The sequence below is a fragment of the Hypanus sabinus genome, chromosome 8, assembly GCF_030144855.1.
Source record: "Hypanus sabinus isolate sHypSab1 chromosome 8, sHypSab1.hap1, whole genome shotgun sequence".
Taxonomy (NCBI): domain Eukaryota; kingdom Metazoa; phylum Chordata; class Chondrichthyes; order Myliobatiformes; family Dasyatidae; genus Hypanus; species Hypanus sabinus.
Window position 1 is genome coordinate 147,907,005 of NC_082713.1, and position 19,236 is coordinate 147,926,240.

The following is a 19,236-nucleotide window of genomic DNA, read 5'->3' on the forward strand; positions in this document are numbered from 1 at the left end:
AATTTTTTTTATTACTATGAATTCTGAGTTTCTTTGGAAATTTTAAGTTATTTATGTTGTTCAAAATGTTTATCATTATCAGCATCAATTTGCGGTCCGTTTCAAAGCTCTTTATTTACTTGACTCTTATCATTGATTGAAAAAAAAATTGAATACACATGTATTGTGTTATGATGTCAGTGAAAACTTGAACCAACATATGTGTAATTTGCTATCACATTATCAACAAACTCATTTAAGACTATAACCATAAGATATAGGAGCAGAATTGGGCCATTTGGCCTGTCGAGTTTCTCCACCATTTCATTGTCTGATCTATTTTCCCTCTCAACCCCAATCTACTGCCTGCTCCCAAATGCCTTGATTAATCAAGAATCTATCAGCTTCTGCCTTAAATATACAGTAAGTCTTGGCCTCCACAGCTGCCTGTGGCAGCAAATTCCAGAGATTTATCACTCTCTGGCTGAAGAAATTCCTCATCTCAGTGCTAAAAGTATGCCCCTCTATTCTGAGTCTGTCTCCTCTGCTCTTAGACTCTCCCACCATAGGAAACATCCTCTTCACATCCACTCTATCAATACTTTTCACCACCTTTGTGTTTCAGTGAGGTCACCCTTCATTAACAGTATGTTGTGGTGTAGTTTTGTTTTTGCCAACACGTAGAAGATTTTTCCTCCCCTGAGTTCTTTTGCTTGCACCAACAATCCCAGACAATTCCATGTGCTCATTATAGTCTTCAACAATTTGTTAATTTAAATACAAGGAAACATGAATTAACTTAAATTTCAACAGGAACTTAACAATTGTATTATAACTGGATTCCATTTTTTCCATGTGTTTAGGTAGTATTAAACCTTAAGATGCTCTAGATCCAATATAAACAGAGCAATAAGTTACCAACATGAAATGTAACCCTGTGTCTCTCCAGGTATTCCTGACCCAGGAATCTCCAGCAGGTTTCCAGTGTATGTACATTTGTTTTTGTTCTGCTTAAAATGTTACCAGAATTAAGTAAACCAAGACAGCAGCCAACCTTTCATTCAGTTGTGCCTCCTGCAGTTCAATAGAATCATGGTTGGCTTATTTGATTTTGGTTCCAGTTTCCTGGACTAACTCCCAATTCCCTTGCTTCCATTCCAAGTCCATTATTTGCATTTTCATACCTGGCATTAACATGGCGAGGAGAATTTTCCCCCATGGAGAAACATAAAACAGAAATATAATTAAACTATCATTTATGTTGAGTATGCTTTAGCCTGCGCTTTGTTGAATAAGAGAATTCTAAAGGTTTTTATGCTTTTGTGTAAGTATCTCATCTCAAATCTAAATAGTCAGGGTCTTAAATTCTTGCCATCACCCCAGCAATCATTCACTCAACCTTTGTGATTTAAATTGGCCAAATCTTTATTTTGGGAACCAGTCCAGTTACTTCAAGAGGTAATCGTATCAATCCTCAAATGGAGGCAAAAACTGTAGAGTATTGTCATTACATCATAACACTATAAAGTCAGCTATAATGTTATATCTTTAAAAATTGGAATTAATCATATTTGCTTTCATTAAAAAGTTGGCAGAATCAAAATTGCTCAAGTTCTGTTACTGCATTCTTAGTTCATGATATAACACTAACTATTCTAATCATTCTTTCTTAAACTGGTATTTTCTGTTTTTCTAACCTGCTGCAGCTTTTCCATGAAGGAAATTCTGGAAGTTTGAAACAACTACCCAGCATCTATGTAGCCATCTATTTTATATTACAGTGGGATGCGGGAATTTGGATGGGTTAGGTTTCCCTTAAGTTTCTCCAGAACCATCTTTTTACTGCATTTAAGTACTAATAATTCCTCTGTACTCATCACCTACAGTTAATGAAAGTTTCGTTGTGTTTGTTTAATGCCTCATTTATTTCCCCTGCATTTGATCTATTTGCTACTCTTTTTGCATAGCATTTTTCAGTAAACTCATTCTACCTCTATCAATTTTAGGTCATTTTTCTTCCTAAAAACTCCTAACTTTTAGCAATTGACAAAATTAAACTTCAAACTAATCAATTCCCCTTGTTTAAATGTTTCTTAAAAAGATGTACATTCGGTGAGAATTTTGTAATGTCCTTAAATGTTTGCTTCTATAGCTGAAAGCAAATATTTTAAATATGATTTTCCCCCCTCTATAACATTCAAGCCAATTCATCCTTTAAGTGGCTTTAATAAATTTCATGTCAAATTTTTAGCACAATGCAGTTCAAAAGAAAGTTTTTAAAAATTTCTACTGTTATGAACTTATCCTCTGAATTTCTTCAGCCATTCTGATTTTGCCCATTTTTAAAAAAAATTCTATTTGGACATCGTGTAATTAAATTTGTTCAGGCATATCATGGGATAAATTTCTATCATAGATCAAATAATTCTAATTTTTCACCAGCAAATGTATCATTTTTGTGTGGAATTCAGTAATTTGCATACATTCACAACTCTGCTAATCCTTAAGATAACTTAATAAGTGTTTGTCTTACTGCAAGATCCGAATAATATATAAATGCAAGTGTTTTAAAATGAAGGAAATCAACCACAACTGTATTTGCTAAATGTTTTATTTCGTTAAGTCACAGAAAACTCAAGTTGCAAATGACATCTGTTAAATTCAAAAGCTATACAGTAAACAAGTTCAACATTTCTTGTTCAGTTATTTCAGTAAAACTCCATTATTCTGGCACATTTGAGACGTTAATTGTTCTGGATGGGTAGACTTACCATAGAAGATTTTAGTTTTAATATTGCGACACATTAAAATGTTGCACAATCATAAATTTTCCAGGGAATCTAAAAAACTTAAAGGCGGAGCCAACCAGGAACAAAGCAATTGGAATTCCCAAGTAACTAGATAGTGAATTGTTGGAGTTTTACTACACTTTGACATACGTAATACAAGAAATATCATTAAGATCCTTCAAACTCACTTTAGTAAGGGAATAGACTTTTAAAGTTATACATTTAAAAGAGATTTTAATAATGAGAATTTTTCTTTAAAAAAAAGCCTGTAAAACTTTTCCAGTTACCAGTAATTTTAAAATCAATAAGTCTTCGGCTAAGTCGCTGATAACTGTTGTAAATTTATTATTTAATTTTGCTATTATTCAAATAAAATGGCAATTGCAATGTAAACAAGTTTAAACATGGAGAAAACCATCAAGTAGAACTGTTATCCTCTTGCATGTAGTTTCAATTCAAGTGGTCCTGTAAAAAAAGGAAATATTGGGTTTACTAATTGTGTAACAGAATAAATAGCTATGCAAATTTAGCTGACAGCTATCTACAATCCAGACATTCAGTGGCAGCAATGAAGAAAATGATCAGCCATCTTTTACTCAAAGCCGACTGAATTACATAGAGCCATATACATAAAGCAGCAGCACGTCCATTACCTATGTGGAAATAAGGAAATCATTCTTATTGGAATGTCTGAAGTGAAAAAATTACTCCCAAGAAAAAAAGTTAACCTAGTCAAATTTAGGATTAAGCTTGGTTCTAGTTTACATAGGTCAATTTGGAATTCAAGGGAATAACAACCGTAAAGTACTGCAAAACCAAACTGGAAAGAATCCTCTCAAATAACGTTTAGTTTCCAAGTCATTTCAACGTGGTCAACCTTTTGCAACGTGTTTAAGCCAAAGAAGGACATGTTCTAAACTGCTATTTCAAATCGCAGGAGAACAATATATCCATTTTCCAGATGAAGAATTAAGCTGAATATCTTTCTCCAGTCTGCCTACAAATAAAACAATGGCCTGGGGACTTCTGCTGTCCTAGCTAACATTTTTACTGTTCAACCATTTCCACAACATACATTTGGTGATTATTTAACTTCTGTACCCCTACCTTCTGCAAATTAGTTGCCAAATCTCTCCTGTTATGCATCAAAATAAAACATTTAATTGGCTATCAATTGCCTGGAATTACTTAGTCTTTTTTTAACCAATGGAGAGCAGTAAATGTGGAAGCTCAAATCTGCAAGCAAACAGCATACACCCTCACATGCACCTCCCATTTCATGGCTGATGTCTGCAGGCATTCAGTAGCTTAACAATTTGAATACTAGACTCACAGCTCTACTTAGGCTACATCCACACTACGCCAGATAAATCCGTAAACAAAGCTTTTTCTCTTCGTTTTGACTCGCCACCCACACTAAAACAGCGTTTTCGTCTCCTGAAAATGGAGCTTTTCAAAAACACTTTCCAAGTTGGATATTTTTGAAAACGCTGCTCGGGCAGATCAGAGTGGACTGCATAACTGGAGACTTCTGAAAACGCTATCAGACGGCAGTGTGCTATTTCCTTGTTTTCTTGAACACAACCTAACAATTTCAGAACAGATGGCAATGAGACTGAAGCCAGAAGAGTTAGAAATGTACTCACCAAATACTTTGACCCATAGCTTATTGAATAAATAAGTATACTGTATTCACTTTGCCATTTTCTGTCCTTGCTCGTATGAAGGTGATTTACTATTTATGCCAGTACTTCTCTGACAATAGATGTGTAACAGCCTAATGTAACATTGTATGGAAATACAAGATAACACAGATGCAGGCATGTTTTATACATTTAAAAAGGTGCTTTATTAATGCAACAGTTAGTCAGTTTTTCAATGTTTGCTGTCAGCTGGGTCAATCTGTCCGTGAACTCCCTGTCAGTTGCCGCCATATGCTCCAGTATTTATTTTTTTTTACTTTTAAGTTATCCTGCATGAAAGCCAACAACTGTCCATTGTTTAAGTTTCTCTAGTCTGTAACCACACAAATGCGCACTTTTACGGCGAGATTCAACACCAGACATATTGCTTGTTTTCGGTAGATGTGTTCTGCGCAGGCTCAGGAGGAGGAGGTTCGCTGAAATCTCCGTTTCAGTGTGGATAGAGATATTTTCAAAAACCCATAGTGTGGACGCCTATCGTTTTTACTCGAAACCGGCGTTTTCAAAATTATCCGGTCTAGTGTGGATGTAGCCTTATTCTCAGGTGGGATTTGAAACCCATTAAAACAGCTGGATAGTTAACATTTTTAAAAAACTTTGGAAAACTCATTTGATTCATTTGTCTTTCAGAAGGAAACCTGACACCCTAAACCAATCCGGTATTAAGGCCTAGATAGAGTGGCTAAAGTTCACTGCCACAGATGTCTGCGGAGGTCACATCATTGGGTATAATCACAAGGGGCATTGAAAACATCATTCCTTTTCTCAGGGAAAGGGAGTTTAAAACTAGACAGTTTAAGGTGAGAAGGGAAAGATTAAAAAGGGCACCTGATAATCATGTTTTTTCACATGCAGGAACCATGGGATTGTTCTAAGAGTTAGCATGGACTTGGCAGACCAAATGGTGCAATGGCAGAGTAGACTCGATGGGCCAAATGACCTAATTCTGCTGCCACGTCTTATGGTCTTGTATTAAAAGCAGAGATTGATAGGTTCTTGATTAGTAAGGTTGTCAAAGGTTATGGGGAGAAGGAAGGAGAATGGTGTTGAGGGGAATCAATCAGCCATGATAGGAGGAACAGGTCAGATGGGTCGAATGGCCTAATTCTGCATCTATGTCTAACGGTCTTTTAAAAGACTCCAGTGTGACTGATTCTAAATTGTCCTCTAGGATTCTAATCCACTTCTGGACTAGATGGATAATAGATGCAGCATCATTCATATCCCCTGAGCAAAACAACATCTTTGCAAGTTAACATTGCTGATTCTTCCTTTCAGGTATGCTGAGGATTCAAAGCCTTGCAGATCTCTACCCTTAAGGCCAGTTCTCTATAGCATTGACTGGAAAACAGAATAAAAGCCTAAATGCCCAACCAAAGTAACACACAGACAAAATACTGGAGGTCTGGCAACATCTAGGGACAGGAACAGAGTGGACATTTCAGCGAGAGTTACTCTGGGTTTCCAGCATCTGCAGAATCTCTTGTGGTTTAAAGCCTAACCAAATACTGTTTGTATGCCCAAGACAGTCATATGAACTCCTGGATGAAAATGTTAGTGTTTTGGTGAACACAGATAATAGAGCTTCATTTGTTTTGGGGCTTTTAATGGACCTTCCTTCAAAATGCAGAGATGACTGAACCAACTAAGAACAATAATGCTGCTTAAGTAGATGTGGAAAAACAGAAATATTTCACACAGTACAGTCACCTGTGAACCAGGTATCAGTGGGAAAAATACAGTGCTCAACTGGCTTAAAAAAAAAGTACTTTTATCACTATGGTCTCAAATTGCCATTTAGTCAAAACTGACTGTCCTGCCGGCTTTTGGTTGCATGTGATTTCTGGTTTCTTTGCTCCCCAGATTATTCTATTAAGCTACAATTTCAAATTCTGTATTTGTACTGTATTCAGTTACTTGCATTGGTTTGCCAATGATCTAAGTAGCCCAAATCAATGTTCCCCAATGTTCTTGGCTTACATTCCTCTATTGCCATCAACAGAAACGATATTAAATATTTTGTTGTTTTCCTACCATCTGTCAGTATCACACTGATCAATTCAATGATGCCAATTTCTTAATGTTACTTAATCAATAGGAAAGAAACTTACCCATCCTCCTATATTCTGAATGTAACCTTGAAGCTTTGTGGTTATATACTGTACAGTGGTTCTGAATAGGCGAGGAAGCAATCGAGGCTGCTCCAATACAGTCTTTTCTAACAGCAAAAGTGTCAGTAACAGAACACCTTTCTCCCGTGGCATATCTTGAACAACAGTGGTCCTTTGATCGGTCAAGCCGTTAATTATGACTGACAAAGTTGTAGTTTCATCCTGATTTAATTAAAAAATACATATTTCAAATGTAAATAGCATTAAAATGCAATTAGTGTTAATTACATTTTTAACTTGGGTTAATAAAATTAAAAACAAGTAGGACAGCAAAGAGACCATAAATATCCTTTGCATGATCAATGTGGAGCCAAGGTCCGAGATGAGTATTTCACCTATATTCTTCACGGATAAGGATAGACTGTGGGTTCAGAGAGAGATATGTGCATAAGAACATAAGAAATAGGAGCAGGAGTCAGCCGTCTAGCCCATCAAGCCTGCTCCACTATTCAATAAGATCATGGCTGATCTGGCCACAGACTCATCTCCATCTACCTGCCTTTTCTCCATAACCCTTAATTCCCCTACTATGCAAAAATCTATCCAACCTTGTCTTAAACATATTTACTGAGGTAGCTTCCACAGATTTCATTATTCACTGGGAAAAGCCGTTCCTCCTCATCTCTATCCTAAATCTACTCCCCCAAATCTAGGTTACGTCCCCTAGTTCTAGTCTCACATACCAGTGGAAACAACTTTCCTGCCTCTGTCATCTATCTCTCTCATTATTTTATATGTTTCTATAAGATCACCTCTCATTCTTCTGAATTCCAGCAAGTACAGTCCGATGTGACTCAATCTCTCCTCATCCCTGGAATCAACCTGGTGAATCTCCTCTGCATTGCCTCCAAAGCCAATATATCCTTCCCCAAGTAAAGAGACTAGAACTGCACGCAGTACTCCAGGTGTGGCCTCACAAGTACAGTCAGCTCTCCTTATCTGCGAGGGATTGGTTCTGGGACCCCTCGTGGATACCAAAAAACATGGATGCTCAAGTCCCTTATTTAACCTGCTTCAGTGCAGTGGACTTTAGAACGCAGCGGAACCCCTGACCTTATTTAACCCGTCTCAGAGCAGTGGTCTTTAGGACCCAGCAGAGCTCTTAATCCGCAGTGTTTCTGTTCATGAAAATAATCACAATCACGATTAAAATAAAGTGAAATAATAAAGTGATCGTAAAGAGGTGAAACGCTATCAGTCATTGGAAAAGCGTTAGGCTATGTCGGTCAATGATCGGAACAATTTTAAAGGATAAAGTGAAAAGGGCCCTGCCCTGATGAAAGCTACAATTATTACTAAGCAATGCAGTGGTTTAATTATTGAAATACATACCTTTCTTAAGTGTTTTATATGCATAGAAGGTAAAATACATACTATTTTCTAAGACAAACGTTTGACTAACTAACGCTAAATAATACCAGATGTAGCTGTTCCGACTTACTTAGTAAAAGAACCTCTGATTTTTTTTCGATCCCGATCCACAATAACCTACGCACATCCTCCCGTATACTTCAAATCATCTCCACATTATTTATAGTACCTAATACAATTTAAATGCTATTTAAATAGTTGTTACACTATTGTTTATGGAATAATGACAAGAAAAAAAGTCTGTACATGCTCAGACAACGAGTGCTGGAAGAGCACTTCCGGGTTTTCTCAATTCACGGTTAGTTGAATTCGCGCATGCGGAACTCGCGGATAAGGTGGGCCAACTGTACCCTGTACAGTTGCAGCACAACCTCCCTGCTCTTAAATTCAATTCCTCTCGTAATGAAGGCGAACATTCCATTTGCCTGATAGCCTGCTGCACCTACAAACCAACCTTTTGTGATTCATGCACAAGCACTCCCTAGTCCCTCTGCACAGCAGTATACTGCAATTTTTTTTAAACATCTAAATAATAATCTGCTCTTCCAATTTTCCTTCCAAAATGGATGGACCCCCCCACCATTTACCAACATTGTACTCCATCCCACCAGACCCTTGCCCACTCACTTAACCTATCTACATCTCTCTCTGCAAGCTCTCCGTATCTTCTACATAATTTGCTTCTCCAGTCAATCAACAAACTTAGATACGCTACAATCGGTCCCCTCTTCCAGATCGTTAATGTATATCATGAAGTTGTGGGCCCAGCACCGACCCCTGTGACACACCACTCACCACTGACTGCCAGCCAGATTAACACCCATGTATACCAACTCTCTGCTTTCTATGTAGATGTAGATCTATGTATACATGTTTCTATATAGATAATCAGGAGCTCACAGGAATTAAGTAGGAGATGTTTGGCATGATGAAATGCATAAAAATTGATTAAATTCCCAGGGTCAAGCAAGATCTGCCCAAGGAACCATGGAAGTAGAGAATCAGTATTTGGTAGAGATTTTTACATCTTCATTGGCCACAGGTGATTGTTAGACAGTTAATACTATTTTTTTAATGTCAGTAAGACAAAAGAGACGAGTCAGGTAACTACAAGCCAGTAAATATTTCAACAGTAAGAGGGAAATTAGTGAAGTAAGTGGATTTGTATACATTTGGAGAAGCGGTAGCTGTCCTAGGATGGTCAGAATAGTGTTGTGTGAGAAATCCTGCCTCACTAATTTGAACTTTTCTTGAGGTAGCGAGGAAAATAGCAGCTACACCCTGCCTTCACAGATTGGAATGAAAGGGAAACTACACCAATGGTAGAACTCATCCAACATGTTACTTTTGCTTAAGTTTAAAGTTGCTGCTCTCTGATAATTCAAAACTATTGTTTCACTCCATCAGAGTTGGAAGTGTCAATTTAGACAACAGTTTGTGGGTTCTCAATCTGACAGGTTCAGTATGTTTTTCAAAAGAAAATATGTCAAACACCCGATTTCATTAAAATGCATAATTCAAATGTAAATAGTATTAAGTGCAATTAGTATTTATTAAATGTTTAGCCTGGGTTAATAAAGCAAAGTAGGAGGGCAAAGAGGTAGTTTTCTAACCCACATTCTCCAATAATGTTCATTGCTTAAGTGTTCAGTTTTCAAACAGAAGAGGAGTTGGAATCAAGCAGATTTTTAATAAATAATTTTAAACGTCATTTAAAAAAATACTCAATGCCAATTAAAACCATCTGAACGTGATTCCCCAAAGTCATTATTTTAAAGTTTCTACAGATTTACTTAGGAATATATATGTTATGTGGATGTTGCAATCATTGATATTTACTGCTCATGTTTAATTGGCCTCCAGATGGCAGTGGTGAGTCACCTTGTTGAATTATTGAGGAGAGAGATGCAGGATATGTTGTTTGATTTTAGCTGCCGCCTTCAATTCAAGGGCATTTAGGGACAGACAATAAATGCTGGTCTTATCCTTTAAACTCTGGGATTTAAAAAAAAAACAGATCCAATTATAAGTTTCCAAGTGAAAATATCATGCAACTAGGGGAGGAAAATGTAAAGTTCAAAGTAAAATTTCATCAGTAAGAGGGAAGTAAAATTTATTATCAAAGTACATACATGTCGTCACATACAACCCTGAGATTCTTTTTCTGTGGGCATACTTGGGAAATCTAAAGATTAGTCACTAAACTGTAAACATCAGGAATTGTAAAACTGTAAACAAACTATATAAATGTAGATATAAATAAATAGCAATAATGAACTTAAAATAACAAGAGTCCCTCAATGAGTGTAGTTATCCCCTTTTGTTCAAGAACCCGATGGTCGAGAACTAATAACTTCTTGAACCTGGTGGTGCGAGTCCTGAGGTACTTGTACCTTCTACTGATGGCAGCAGTGAGAAAAGAGCCTGGCCTGGGTGGTGAGGATCTTTGATGATGGATGCTGCTTTCCTACAGCAACATTTCATGTGGACTCCTTTGTTCTTGCTGGAGGTGGTAGGTTTGAAGACCAAGGATATTGGATCAGGTTGCTATGCTTCTCGAGCTGCACTCAGCCAATTCAGTGCCAAATTTGTAGCAGATGAGCAGCTTGTACAAGTAAAACAATCTACTAAATCAAGCCCAGTTTAAAATCCTACAAATGCTCTGCTTGTAGTACAACAGTTTTAAACCCCTCTGGTGAAGATGGTCCAGAACAAACCTGGGAGTACAGCAATTTCATGCCACTCAGTGCACCTCAAAGCGAAGGCAGCCAGTGTGTTGCAGTTAGTAATACAATGGTACACCTCTGTCAAGTTCTGGATCCCTATTAACCCTATATATAATCTGCATGTTGTTAGCAGAGTATTTGCATTCAAATCATGTTATTTCCCTCATCGCTATATTGACGTACTGTTTGAGTTTGAGTGTGAAGCCACAAGTGTCCTCCAGTGAAATCTCATAAAGACTTGAGAATTAATTGGGATGAAACTTTCAGGAGTTAAGTCAGAACGTAAAACATTCATACATAGAATCTGGGTGGTGCATCTGTAAATACATATTTTCTTGGAGAAAGAATACAGCAGGTGTTTCCTGCAGCAACTCTCATTGCAAAGATGCCTCAAGAAGGTACAATCCGTCAATAAGGACTCTCAGTATCCAGGACACGCCCTCTCAATACTACCGTCAGGAAAGAGGTACAGAAGCCTGTTTTAGAGACAGCTTCTTCTCCCCCCCCCCACCCCCAAGCAGGCTTCTGCACAGCACATGAACACTACCTCGCTATTCCTGTTGTACTTTTTTAAATTTTAGCTTATTTGTAATTTTGTAATTTTTTTAATCTTGTACTGTACTACTCCCTCAAAAAGCAACAAATTTAATGACGTACATCAGTGATAATGAACCCGATTCTGATAGCACTTGGCTCGCCACGTCAATAAGTGGCTTTGGAGCAAAGCCAGGTTTGTAAGCAAAGCCAGACTTGCTTCATCTTTGGGTAAAATGTGGCCCTGCCAGGGGAGAAAAAAGTATTGAGTTTCTGGATCCATCACCGGTACAGAGAGGCTGAGTGAAGGATGTTGTGAGATCTGTCTGATTAGAATCCAGGTTCATTCACATGCAGACACACCATTTGGACACAAGTAAAGGCCAGCTGATAGAGTGGTTAAGAAAGAAAATGGTATGTTGGCTTTCATTAGTGTACGCATTGAGTTCAAGAGCCACGAGTTAATGTTACAGCTCTAAACCACACTCAGAATAATGTGTTCAGTTCTGGTCGCCTCATTATAGGAAGCATTTGGAAGCTTTAGAGAAGACAGAGATTTACAAGGATACTGCCTAGATTTGAGGGCATGTCTTATGAAGACAGGTTGAACAAGCCTGGGCTTTTCTCTCTGGAATGGAGGAGGACGAGAGGTGACTTGACAGAGGTGTACAAGATGAGAAGAGGCATAGATCAAGCAGAGATTTAGAGGATTCTTTCCCCTCAGGGCAGAAATGGCTCATGTAAGGGGGCATAATTTTAAGACGATTGGAGGAATGTATGGGGGACCTGTCAGAGGCAAGTTCCTTACATAGAGTGGTAGTGTGTGGAATGTTCTGCCAGGATGGTGGTAGAGGCAGATATGTTAGGGACATTTAATAAACTCTTAGATAGGCACATGGCTGATAGGAAAAAAAATAGGACTATGTAGGAGGGGACTGATTTTAGATTAGTTTAAAAGGACAGCACAACCTCATGCTACAAAAGACCTGTATTGTGCTAATCCTTGAGTTCGACCCTTTTGAAACTTTGAAATAGTTTTTTTAATATTTTAAGGTAAGTGTTCAGGTGCATTTTAAAAACATTATTGAAATGTAACATAACTTAGGAATAAAATAATTCTTAAATTAAAATGTGTTACAAAGCCATAACAACTTTCACAAGAAGCAACACTTTGCTAACAAACTTGTCTCTGTCTTGGGTCATGTTTATACAGTGGTTTACATCTATTCACAAAGATGCGCTGTAGATGAAGTCCTGCCTCAAGAAATCAACATCTACCATTAAAGATCCCTACCATTCAGTCCATGCCCCTTCCCAGGGTCAAGAACATCTTTCCTGTAACCATTAGGTTCTTGAACCGACCTGCACAGTTTATTCCTATTATCTTAATTCTATTACCTCAGCAACAGAACACTAAAGACCACACCAGGAACTTGTTTCTAGTTATGTTTTTGCATTTTGCACAGCCTTCATCTTTGCTGTCTTATACAATTTATGTTCCAGGTGCTGTCTGATACTTTACGCCTGTGATGGTGCTGCAAGTTATTGTGCTTATGTCTATGACAGTAAACCCAACTTCATTCCAAAATAAATAACGGCTATGTAAGTGCTGGGTATCCTCACGTTTGCAAAACTCAGAGCAGCTGAAATGAGGGACTGTACTGGGAAAATGCTTTTAATTAGAAAATGTATTTAAGATGGAGATACGGGGCCAGCTCAGAAAGTGACAACTAAAGAAATTTACTGATGCGCTATCTGTCAAAAGGCAAGTAATACTAACCCACTGGACAGAAAGTGTATTCCTATTTGTTCATAAAAATAACTACAGTATATTTATGTAAAAATGATTAAATAGGTGATAGATGCTTACCTCTTGGGACCGAGGTCTTTCATTTGCGTGGATAAATTGTTCAACCACATGAGGATTAATGTCTTGTTCCAACCTATCTCCCATTTGAGCTAAGCGTTCACCTATGTCTCTGTACAATTCTTCATCAATAGGAGCTTCAGGAAATAAAATGACAGGTATATTAGTTTTAATTTCAATTACCAACAACTGAGTATTAAATACTCTTTTAGTTACAGCTGCTGTTGTACAGACAGACATACTTTATTGATCCCGAGGGAAATTGGGTTTCATTACAGCCGCGCCAACCAAGAATAGTGTAGAAATATAGCAATATAAAACCACAAATAATTAAATAATAAGTTAATCATGCCAAGTGGAAATAAGTCCAGGACCAGCCTATTGGCTCAGGGATTCTGACTCTCCGAGGGAGGAGCTGTAAAGTTTGATGGCCACTGGCAGGAATGACTTCCTATGACGCTCAGTGTTGCATCTCGGTGGAATGAATCTCTAGCTGAATGTACTCCTGTGCCTAACCAGTACATTATGGAGTGGATGGGAGACGTTGTCCAAGATGGCATGCAACTTGGACAGCATCCTCTTTTCAGACACCACCGTCAGAGACTCCAGTTCCACCCCCACAACATCACTGGCCTTGCGAATGAGTTTGTTGATTCTGTTGGTGTCTGCTACCCTCAGCCTGCTGCCCCAGCACACAACAGCAAACATGATAGCACTGGCCACCATATCAAATATACATTTGATATTTCACTTTTTTTTGTTTTTATAGTATGTTTTCACTGGAGCCAGCATCAGCGCACAAAACCTCATGATTGAGATGACGAAATTAATTATCTGAAGGTCAGCGCGTTGTGTCCTTGAGCAAGGCACTTAACAACACATTGCTGTGACAACACCGGTACTAAGCTGCTTGGGTCCTAGTGCCCTTCCCTTGGACAACATCGGTGGCGTGGAGAGGGGAAGGCTTGCAGCTTGGGCAACTGCCAGTCTCCCATACAACCCTGCCAGGCCTGCGCCCATGGTCTCTCGAGACCAACAGATGTCTGCATCCCAGTGCTCATCTTTTTAAAAGAATCACCCGTGTGGAAATTTGTATAAAATTTCAAATTTACCCTATTACCAAAAAAAATACCAGAAATCTGAAGTTATAAATGTTCACCAAGTCAACAGGTACCCATGAAAAGGTTATTCTTACAAGCTGATGAACAAATGATCAGTAGCATGCAATGAGATGATGAGTTATATCTGTAGAGAAAAACAGCTGCAGTTTCAGGCTGACAACCTTTCACTGCAGTTCTGATACAGGGCCACTTATCGGAAAAGTTAGTGGTTTCTCAAGTTATTGCCTACTCATTGAGCATTATTTCAAATTTGCTGCAATTGCAATAATCTTACCCAAGTTCCGACACTACTTTTGTTCCCGTTTTCATTCACCTTACTTCCTTCTGTTTATGCCTCCAGGCCATGATTAGTAAGTCCTCACATACTCTCAACAGATCCTTTAATGATTTGTCTTAGTCATGGCAGATTCATTTTGCCTTTCCTCAAATATGAAGGGAAAAAACCATCCTCTTGTTTTTTTTGTTCCAAGTCCATAACTCCCTTGAATCCAAACACTCAGAACTTGTCACTGCATGAAAGGCATGCTCTCCATGCTATTATCCTCACTTTCTGCAACTTTAGCTTTAGTATTCAATTGGCTATTCAGTTTGAGCTCGATGGGAAATGTGTCAACCATTTTGGAGAGTGTGAGCAATTTCAAGTTCCTGGGTGTCAAGATCTCTGAGGATCTAACCTGGTCCCAACATATCGATGAAGCTATAAAGACGGCAAGACAGTGGCTATATTTCATTAGGAGTTTGAAGAGAATTGGTTTGTCAACTAAAACACTTGGATACTTCTACCGATGTACCATGGAGAGCATTCTGACAGGCTGCACCACAGTCTGGTTTTGGGGGGGGGGGGGGGGAGAGAGGCTACTGCACAGGATCGAAAGAAACAACTGAAAATTGTAAAATCAGTAAGCCCCATCATGGGCACTTGCCTCCATAGTATCCAAGACATCTTCTAGGAGCAGTGCCTCAGAAAGGAACACAGACACACACACACACACACTAGTTGATATACTTTTCTTGAAATTTATCATGTATTACATTATACTGCTGCCGCTAAGTTAACAAATTTCATGACATATACTAGTGATATTAAACCAGATTCTGATTTCTTTCCTATATTTAATTTTGCACAACACACACAAAATGCTGGAGGAACACAGCAGGCTGGGCAGCATCTATGGAAAAAACAGTCAACTGTACTTTTTTCTATAGATGCTGCCTGGCCTGCTGAGTTCCTCCAGCATCTTGTGTCTGTTGCTTGGATTTCCAGCATCTGCAGACTTTCTCGTTTATGATTTAATTTTGTACACTTGTCAGATTATAAATATTTTGTTTAACAATTTATAATGCAAACTTCCTTCTTTGATACATTTAACTTATTCAATACCTATGGTGACCAAATTGCACTGTGCTTTTGACTCCAAACTTTCCGTGTACAGTATACAGGTGTGTTCCCCCCCCCCCACCACTTTACAAAGGTAGAGCGTTCCTATGAAACCTTTAAGCCAAAATGGCGTAAAGCGAAGAACCATTAATTTATACGGGAAAAATTTTGGTAAAAGCGAAAATCCTCTTTGTAATGTGAAAACAGGTTACTAATGTAGATCTTTTGTAAAAGCGAAGTTGCGTAAAGCAAACATTCATAAAGCGGGGACGTCTGTAGGTGTTAATCAGAGAATACCAACTGTGGCACATTTTACTCAGTATTTTATCAAACTGAAATATTAATTCTTATATTCACTTTATTTTCTTCACCCTGCACCCCTACTCCCTCAAGATGAAAATATTGCAAATCTTCAATATGTTTAAAGAATATCTTTAGGAAGACTAAGTATGTTTTGGTAAAGGGTTTAATGATAATCCTATTGGGCATTTCTTCTTCAAAGTAGTTAAGCTTTGTGATCGAGCAAGCACTTCTAAAGCTGTGTCATTGCAGTTCAGTAATATTATGGTACAGATCAACCAAGTTCGCCCCTATGCATAGTTTCATTATATATTTTAAATATACATCTGTGTGTAAAGAAAGATAGATGCAGATGTGTTTGTTGGTGCCTCTGTATACAATCCTTCAGAAAAACGAGCACCATCTCCAAAATGACTTCCTCAGAAGTTATCGGTCTTTCTCAAAACTCTTACCTATTACTGATCCAATACTTCAGAATAATTACCACCCAAATTAGAATTTCCCTTTTAAAAAAATGAATTTGTCAATATTAATACCCAAGTTTCCTTCTCAACTTCTTTTATTTTTCTGTAAATTGTCAGGCAGTCCACTAAAATCAAAGCACTTTGACACAACATTGCAACTTATGTTTTGCAACAATAGTCTAATCTTACTTTCTCAAACAAAATCAGTATTAGTAACAATCATCTGCAGCAAGTCACAGAAAAGCTGCTGAAATATCAACAGTTCGGAGAATGAACATTCCTAAATCATTGCTGTAAATGTAAGTAAAAAATCTATAGCTCAGTCTTAACCACTCATAGATAAATTTAAAAATTTACTTTCTATAATTAGATGCAATTGAAATGAAAGTACAGGCAAAATTAGTCATTAAGTTATTAATATCAGTTACTTCCTTCATTTAAATGCTCTATACCTTAGAATATTAGTACTGGCACCTAGAGTTCAAACAATCTAGTTTATATATTTTTAATCATCAGGAATGTTGGAACACTGGCCAAATTTCCACAGTATAACTAGAACTAGGAACACTGCTGCTTAGCAGAACTCCATTTCCAGCAGGCTGCTCACAAAGTTACCATTTAGAGTGGAGTAATCTCAAACATGGGGACAGAGGCAGGTAAGGCATGTAGAAATTTCTACTTGCAGAGGTGGTGATTCAGAATTCTCTGCCCCAGTGGGTGTTGGAAGTTGAATCATTATAAGTATTTAAAGTAGAAGAATATAATAAATGGGTATGAAGAAGTGGCACAGAAAAGGAGAGGAAATGAGGCCTGCACACTGGCAAGGCAGGCCTGAAGGATCTGCGACCCTACTCCTACTCTCGTGTATATCAATGTTAATCAAGAATAGTATTAGCGCCGACATCCTTGCATTCAACTTTATACACAACATCAAAGATTAAATGCAACATATTCAGGGTGAAATTACAAGAACAGAATTTGAAATAAAACAAGGCTCCAGTCAGGCAGCACCCGTGCTGGCTCAGAGACGGGCAGGCGGTGGGGTAGAACGAACAAGTTAGCGGCCGGGTGGAAGTGGAAAGTTGTTCGATGGAGGAAGAGGCAAGTAAACGCGACCAACAGTTGGGTTCGCTGGATTCACAAGAGCTTGGCAGCAGATTCACTTTCAGCGCCAGCTGTTAAGGGAAAAAGGATACAATGATGGCATCCCACTGAATACAAAGTATGGCATTACAGGTGGTGAGGACAAGGGAAACCATAGTTTGGTGCAGGAGGTGGGGGTTAGAAGGGAGAAGTGTACCAAGAGCACTTACAGTAAATGGGTTAAAAAGCAAAGATGCGCAGCAGAATTCTCAACAGGGGGTGAAGGGAGACGTCAGTACGATATGTGATAGATCTTGGAAAAATGCGAGAAAGTATGCAATCAAAACAGCAGAAGATGCCAGTAGGTTTAGGGTAGCATTATATTTTAATACCTTCAAACTCTATGGCCGAACGCGAAGATAAAGAACAGCAGTGTCCATCGGTCTGAATATCATCGTCCGGCGCTAATTCTTCTCGGACTTCTTTCTCTAATTTAGAAATCTCTTCCTCAAGGATGCGATTTTCAAACTTCCTTGTCTTAAGGAATGTCAACAAGATGCACTGTGTTTGCTTTTCGAACACCAGGTCAGTCTCCCAGGGCATGTCCGAAGGGTCTCCCGCTCCTGCAGTCTAAACAAACAGAATCATCGTTAGGGTTTTAAGACACAAGTGAAAGTCATCTGCAAGCAAATCTGTGGTTGGGGTGAGTTATTTTGGAGAAAACAAGTAATTCAAGATAGGATTATCAATCCATTAGGCAGATATGACCACTGTAATTAGATGACTACACTTGTTTTTTTTTAATAAAAGGAAGTGCTATAACCGGAAGCGAAACAGTTCTGCGTATTTTTTCCTAAGAAATCTCAGAGCATGTAAAATAATTAACAAAGCAAACTGTTTACAAATGCTGTCATTAAACTTGGCATAAATAACTCTGGTTCACCCATGTACACGGCTACAACACCGATGGATAACGCCAGCTGCCAGGAAAAACAGCAGTTCCGTTACTCCGACCCACAAATAGAAAATATTCTCAAAACTCAGCGGGCCAGGCAACATTTGGGAAGAGAAACGGTCAGCGTTTGGGTCCGCGAACCCGGATCTCCCTCAGTTCCCGAGCAGAGTGTCGAGGCCGTCGCAACTTTGTCGGAGCCACCGAAGTCCGGGCAGCAAAGGCGGGCGACTGGGGGGGGGAAGTTCCCAGTCTGCTAGCTCACTAAAAGCGTTTTCATAGAATGAGCGGGTGTCGAACCTGGCTGCGGATCGACGTGAAGCTGGTTCGGTCGCCTCGCAGCCGGCTCGTCACGCTTGAGCTCCGGAAGGCGAGCGCAGCCCATACGGACCCGGACCGACCGGCTGAGGTTGCCGCAGACAGCAGCGCTCCGGCGCGCAGGCGCACGCCGCTTCCGCTCGGCTCCCGGTTTGGGCGAATATCGACCCGTGACGTCCAATGTCAAGTTCGCCTTGCATGCTCACGGCAGGGACCAATTCATTGTTTTGATGGCAGAATGCAGAATAAAATGTTACAACAGCGGAGAAAGCGCAGTGCAGCTCGAGGTTAAGGTGCAAGATAATAGACAATAAGGGCAGGAGTCGGCCGTTCGGCCCTTCGAGCCAGCACCGCCATTCACTGTGATCATGGCTGATCATCCACAATCAGTACCCCGTTCCTGCCCTCTCCCCGTATCCCTTGACTCCGTTATCTGTAAGAGCTCTGTCTAACTCTTTCTTGAAAGCATCCAGAGAATTG

The 19,236-nt window shown here is 39.0% G+C and overlaps 1 protein-coding gene across 1 annotated transcript; it reads right to left on the reverse strand.

The window, feature by feature from the left end:
• Positions 1–2,574: 2,574 nt before the first annotated feature.
• LOC132398568 (BH3-interacting domain death agonist-like) lies at positions 2,575–18,912 on the reverse strand. The gene is made up of 5 exons (XM_059978202.1): positions 18,739–18,912; positions 17,879–18,116; positions 13,144–13,277; positions 6,583–6,804; positions 2,575–3,233 (listed from the first exon to the last, which is right to left on the reverse strand). The coding sequence occupies exons 2-5, from the start codon at positions 18,087–18,089 to the stop codon at positions 3,219–3,221; spliced, it is 582 nt and encodes a 193-aa protein (XP_059834185.1). The 5' UTR covers positions 18,090–18,116; positions 18,739–18,912; the 3' UTR covers positions 2,575–3,218.
• Positions 18,913–19,236: the final 324 nt, after the last annotated feature.